This window comes from Callionymus lyra, chromosome 1, assembly GCF_982586985.1.
Source record: "Callionymus lyra chromosome 1, fCalLyr1.hap1.1, whole genome shotgun sequence".
NCBI lineage: Eukaryota > Metazoa > Chordata > Actinopteri > Syngnathiformes > Callionymidae > Callionymus > Callionymus lyra.
Window position 1 is genome coordinate 49,024,817 of NC_141818.1, and position 6,335 is coordinate 49,031,151.

Here is a 6,335-nt window from a genome sequence, read left to right on the forward strand (position 1 = left end):
TGTTTCCACGAAACATGTTCAAGTGTTTGCTCATGAGATTCAAATGAAAAGTTGATGTTGTTTCAAAAGTGACTTTAGAAAATGATGGATTTACAAAACAAGGTGAAAGAAAAACCATGAAGAGAGAAAGGAAGTTGGAGTTTCTCAGCCTGAATGAAATGAAGAAGGAAATCAAACATTCATGGTTCATGTCAGAGATGTTTCAATGATCCACTTACAGAACTTCATTTGAAGCTTGAACCACCGGCAGAAGCCTCTCAAGAACATCCTCTGAGGTAGAGTATTTCTTCATGTCAAACACTTTCAGATGTTCCTCTGAGGACAGTAAGATGAAGGCCAGGCTGGACCATTGAGCAGGAGACAGTTGATCTGTGAGGAGACGTCCTGATCTCAGCTGCTGTTGGACCTCCTCCACCAGAGAAGTGTCCTTCACTTCATTCAGACAGTGGAACATGTTGATGATTCTCTCTGGAGACACATTCTCACTGATCTTCTTCTTGATGAGCTTTGCTGTGTCCTGATTGGTCCAAGAGCTTCTTCCTGTTTGTTTCAACAAACCTGGAAGGAGACTCTGGCTGGTCTGCAGAGAAAGACCCAGAAGGAAGCGCAGGAACAAGTCCAGATGTCCATTTGGACTTTCTAAAGCATCATTGATTTCTTTCTGGTAGAACTTTTCTATGTCAACGATTCTTGACTGCAGGTTGACTTCAGAGTTGAAGAACATCTGGTGAACATGAAGAGCAGCCAGAAACTCCTGAAGACTCAGGTGGATGAAGCAGAACATCGGGTTCTGGTACAGTCCTTTCTCCTCTCTGAAGATCTGAGTGACCACTCCTGAGTGAAGTGAAGCAGCTGTGATGTTGATGTCACACTCTGTCAGGTCTGATTCGTAGAAGATCAAGTTTCCTTTCTTCAGGTGCTCAAAAGCCATTTTTCCCAGAGACTTCATCATCTTCATGCTCTCGGGATCCCAAACTATGTCTGTCCATGCTGCTCCATGGTACTTCTGCTTCTTGACTTTGGACAGAACCACCAGGAAGTAGATGAACATCTCAGTCAGGGTGTTGGGCAGCTGTCCTGTCTCTCCGCTCTTCAACATGTCCTCCAGAACTGTGGCAGCGATCCAGCAGAAGATCGGGATGTGACACATGATGTGGATGCTTCGGGAGGTCTTGATGTGAGAGATGATGGTGCTGGTCTGCTCCTCATCACTGGACCTCTTCTTGAAGTACTCCTCCTTCTGGAGGTCATTGAACCCTCTGACCTCTGTCACCATGTCCACACACTCAGGAGGGATCTGATTGGCTGCTGCAGGTCGTGTGGACATCCAGAGACGAGCTGAGGGAAGAAGATTCCCTCTGATGAGGTTTGTCAGGAGGACGTCTACTGAGGTGGACTCAGTAGCTTCTATCAGGACCTGACTGTTGAGGAAGTCCAGAGGGAGTCGACACTCGTCAAGACCGTCAAAGATGAACAGAACCTGGTCTCCTTCAAAACTGCTGAGATCTTTGGTTTCAGGAAAAAAAAGATGAACAAGTTCCATCAAACTCAACTTCTTCTCTTTCAGCAGGTTCAGCTCTCTGAAGGTGAAAGGAAAAATGAGGTGGAAGTTCTGGTGGGCTTTGTCTTCAGCCCAGTCCAGAGTGACCTTCTGTGTCAGGAGGGTCTTCCCAATGCCAGCCACGCCCTTTGTCAGCAGGCTCCTGATTGGTCGGTTTCTCTCAGGTGAGACTTTAAAGAGGTCTTCTTGCCTGATTGTGGTTTCTGGTCTGGTCTGGTTCCTGGTGGCTGCTTCGATCTGTCGGACCTCGTGCTCCTGGTTGACCTGATCTGTGCCCCCCTCAGTGATGTAGAGCTCCGTGTAGATATCATTCAGAGGAGCAGAGTTTCCTGCTCTAGCGACTCCTTCAGACACACTGTGGAACTTCTTCTTCAGGCTCCTCTTCAGTCGTCTTTGACGCTTTCCAGCACGACTTCCTGAAGAAGAGAAGTCACATGAAGCTCAAGATTCTAGAAGGTCAATCTTCTCATCAGCTGCAGGAACTTCCATCACAAATTTACTTCAAGACGTCATATTCAACAGGTTGAAGGGTCAAATCCTCTTACTTCCCCACAGAAGACCAGCAAGCTCCTCCTGCTTCATGCTCCTCAGGATGTTCAGGATGATCGTCAGGAAAGCTTCTCTGCTGCTCCTCATCTGCTCCTCTTCACACTTCAACGCCTCCTCTTCCTCATCATCCAGGTGTTTCTGCTCACCTGGTCTGAGAAACTTCTTCACTCTCTTCAGTTCCTCCTTCACCAGGGTCACGACCTTCTCCTCCAGCAGCTGAAACACACACAGACACATGTGACTAGAGGCAGGTCTAAGTCCAAGTCTAACCTGGACCTGTTGAGCAAAACTTTCTTCAAGAGCAGGACGTGATATTTCGTCTCTTACTGACGTCATGGAAGGAAAAGTTCCTTCTTTGAGAGTCTGAGTCACGTTTAAATCTCATCTTCTCTCCAGAACCAAACAAGAGTCTCAGCCACACCAGACCTTCTGGTTGATGTAGGAACAGCTCAAGTGTGAGGCTGACAGATGCAGGTGTCCAGTACTCAGAGCTTCATGAAGCAGCAAAAGAAGCTGCTGTAGTTCGCAGGTGAGGCTGAAGAACGTACCTGAATCGTGGACTCCACATCTGTCGGATGCTGCTGGACAGACTGGAGAACATCTGAGACCTGCTGATCCTCTCTGTGAAGAACATCAGGTAGTCAAAAAGTTCTACTTCAACAAGGTCACCAATGATCTGAGCAAGACTCAGACTCTCAGTTGGAATCTTCCACATTGATGGAACACCAGAAGGAACACACGTTTTTTACTTCAGTCATGGTTTAGTTTTCATGGCTTCAGTTTGTTGCTTCTTCTCTTGGATGTTGAATTTCTTTCACAACTGTCTGCAGCACTTTTGACTAACAGTTCATGAGCAGTTGGTATCAGTGGAGAAAAGAGAGAAGAAAACCTCACCTGTCTCCTGAAGACTCTTGTCCACCTTTGAAATCAATACGATGTCCCATTGATGCTTCACTCTTTAGAGACTCACAGTTGAGTTCAGACGATTCTTGTTTCTCCTGGTAGATCCTGAAAGAGACACAACTCTGATCAACACTTCTGTCGTTCACCATCTGACCAGTAGATGTCATGTTGCTCCTGTTGTCTCTCACCTCTGTAATTGTATCCAATTCGGATTACTTAAGTATTGTTATCTCTGATCACGCTCCAGTGATCTTTGATATAAATCTGTCCACTCACAGGCACAATCGACCACCCTGGAGGTTTGATTCACTTCTACTGGCAGATCTGGACTTCTGTAAATTTATTTATAAATCAATAGATGACTTTTTGGACATAAATCGTAAAGACTGCGCCTCTCATAGTTTACTATGGGAGACATTAAAGTGTTACCTCAGAGGCCAAATAATTTCTTATTCGTCCCATACAAAAAAAAATTAAATGCTAGACTCTCACAAATTGATGCTGACATAAGTAATCTGGATGAAAAATATTCTGAAAATCCAACTCCAGAGTTGCTCAAACGGAGGCTCGACTTGCAGGCAGAGTTCGATCTGATATCTACTAAAGATGCAGAACGCTTACTTCTCCGTAGTCGCGGCACTTATTACGAACATGGGGAAAAACCATCCAGATTATTGGCTCATCAACCTCTCGTCATATCATCGAAATAAGAAACAAAAATAACTCATTGACAGACGACCCCATTGACATTAACAATATTTTCAAAACCTTCTATTCGGATTTATATAGTTCAAATTTTCCGGAGGATGATCATGTAATGAGAGACTTCCTGGACAAATTGTGCTTCCCACTAATTGAAGAAACTCAAAGGGAAAAACTAGATGCAGCCTTGACCCTAGAAGAAATCATACAATCAATTAGAAATATGCAATCAAACAAAGCCCCTGGACCTGATGGTTTCCCTATTGAGTTTTTTAAAACATTTCAATTAAAATTAGCCCTACTATTACTATCTGTGTTCAATGAATCACTTGAGCTTGGCACGTTGCCTCCAACGTTTACCCAGGCACAGATTGTAATACTACCCAAGAAAGACAGAGACCCGAGCTTGTGCGGCTCTTACAGAGCGCTCTCTCTACTCAATTCTGATGTCAAAGTATTAGCAAAGATCCTCGCTACTAGATTAGAGAAAGTCATGCCTACCATAATATCCGAAGAGCAAAATGGCTTCATAAAAGGACGTCAGGTATTCTTCAATACCCGCACTTTATTTAATATCATTTACTCTGATCAGACTGAGGCTCAACCAGAGATTGCAATATCGTTGGATGCCGAGAAGGCCTTCGATAGAGTAGAGTGGAAATACCTTTTTTCCGTTTTAGAAAAATTCAAATTTGGGGACGTATTCATTTCCTGGATACGTCTTTTGTATTCTTCGCCTCTTGCCAGTGTAATCACAAATTATATCAAGTCTAATAATTTTGGTCTAGAACGTGGAACTCGCCAAGGTTGCCCACTCTCTCCGTCCCTTTTCGCTCTATCAATCGAGCCGCTATCTATTGCACTGAGGTCTGAAGGAGGGTTTAAAGGTATCATACGCAATGGAAAGGAACACAAACTCTCTCTTTATGCTGACGACTTGCTTCTCTATGTTGAAAACCCTGCTGTTGGTGTACCTGTGATTTTGAATATTCTGGACAAATTTGGTAAATTTTCAGGTTACAAATTAAATCTCGATAAAAGTGTTTGTTTCCCTATTAATAACTCAGCACAACAAATGCAATTGCCCAACTTCCCGTTTAAATTTAATCCGACTGGCTTCAAGTACTTGGGGGTCAATGTTACTTCAACTATATCTAAACTAGTTTCAGCAAATTTTACCCCTTTAATCTCAGAGATGAAATCTGACATCCGTAGGTGGTCCAGTCTTCCCCTTTCATTAATTGGTAGAATCAATGTGGTCAAAATGAATATTCTTCCTAAATTCTTGTATTTTTTTCAAACTCTGCCATGCTTTCTGCCCAAGTACTTCTTTAACACTATTGATAAGATAATAACTTCTTTTTTATGGTCTGGAAAAACACCGAGGATCAAAAAGGCAATTCTTCAAAATTGCAAATTTGATGGCAGTCTATCTCTACCAAATTTTCAAGCTTACTACTGGGCCTCTCACATTCGAAAAATTGGCTTCTATGTGGCGTCGTCAAAATTTCTTGGTGTGATATGGAGCTGGCGTCTTGTCGGAGAACCTCTATGACAGCTCTGTTGTATTCTTCACTTCCCTTAAAACTTTCAGAATTTACAAATAATCCAGTTGTTCACAACACAATTAAAATTTGGCTTCAATTCAGGCGTCACTTTAAGTTTAGAGAGGTTTCTCCTCTTACACCTGTGAGCCTTAACCATGCGTTTCCTCCTTCTGTGTTGGACTCTTCATTCGCTGCTTGGCAGGATAGAGGTTTTAAACATATAAAAGATTTGTACATAAATGACATTTTTGCCGATTTTAATGAGCTTTCTACACTTTATGAGCTACCGGCTTCACACTTCTTCAGATATTTGCAGATCCGAAGTTTTGTTTCCAAAACTTTTTCATACTTTCCATCACTGCCTCCCAATCAACCCTGGGAAGAGTTTCTTACAATCAACCACCAGCAGAGGGGGTCAATCTCTAAATGATATGCCTCTATCCTGTCAATCAGCACAGAGGATACTGGAACGAGGGAGCGATGGGAGGAGGAGCTGGGGATGCGCATCACTGAGGATTACTGGGAGGGCATTACGTATGGTTGGGTCCTCTGTCTCGTGTGCTCGACTTGGACTGATCCAATTCAAAGTTCTGTTCAGAGTTCATTACTCAAAGTCCAAACTGTCGAGGATCTACGACACCATTTCGGATGTATGTGACAGATGTCAGAGCTCTCCATGCAACCTCTCACACATGTTTTTCTTATGCCCAAAAATTCAGATTTTTTGGTCCAGATATTTTTCAATCATGAGCACAGTGCTTGGCGTGCAGTTGAAACTCTGTCCATATATTGCTCTCTTTGGTTCACCTAACATCACCAGTGGACTGAGCACCGCACAGAGAGAAATGGTTGCATTTACTTCACTGCTTGCCAGACGCTGCATCCTCCAGAGCTGGAAATCATCTGATGCTCCACCAATACCAAAATGGCTGAGAGAAACAATGTATTATCTTAAATTGGAAAAAATCAAATACACATTAAGAGGCACTACAGAGTTATTCTATGTCAAGTGGAAACCTTTCATCGAATATTTTACTGAACTTCAGGCACTGCCTGACTGAGAAGAAACTATA

At 43.2% G+C, this 6,335-nt stretch overlaps 1 protein-coding gene across 1 annotated transcript in view; it reads right to left on the reverse strand.

Moving 5' to 3' along the window:
* LOC148089993 (NACHT, LRR and PYD domains-containing protein 3-like) overlaps positions 1-5,867 on the reverse strand; it is a 187,757-nt gene extending 181,890 nt beyond the window's left edge. The window contains exons 1-5 of the mRNA XM_087790158.1: positions 5,797-5,867; positions 3,005-3,118; positions 2,659-2,731; positions 2,107-2,326; positions 219-1,977 (exon numbers count right to left, since the gene is read on the reverse strand). Of these exons, the coding sequence (XP_087646284.1) occupies positions 219-1,977; positions 2,107-2,326; positions 2,659-2,731; positions 3,005-3,118; positions 5,797-5,867 (2,237 nt within the window). The remainder of the gene's footprint in view (positions 1-218; positions 1,978-2,106; positions 2,327-2,658; positions 2,732-3,004; positions 3,119-5,796) is intronic.
* Positions 5,868-6,335: the final 468 nt, after the last annotated feature.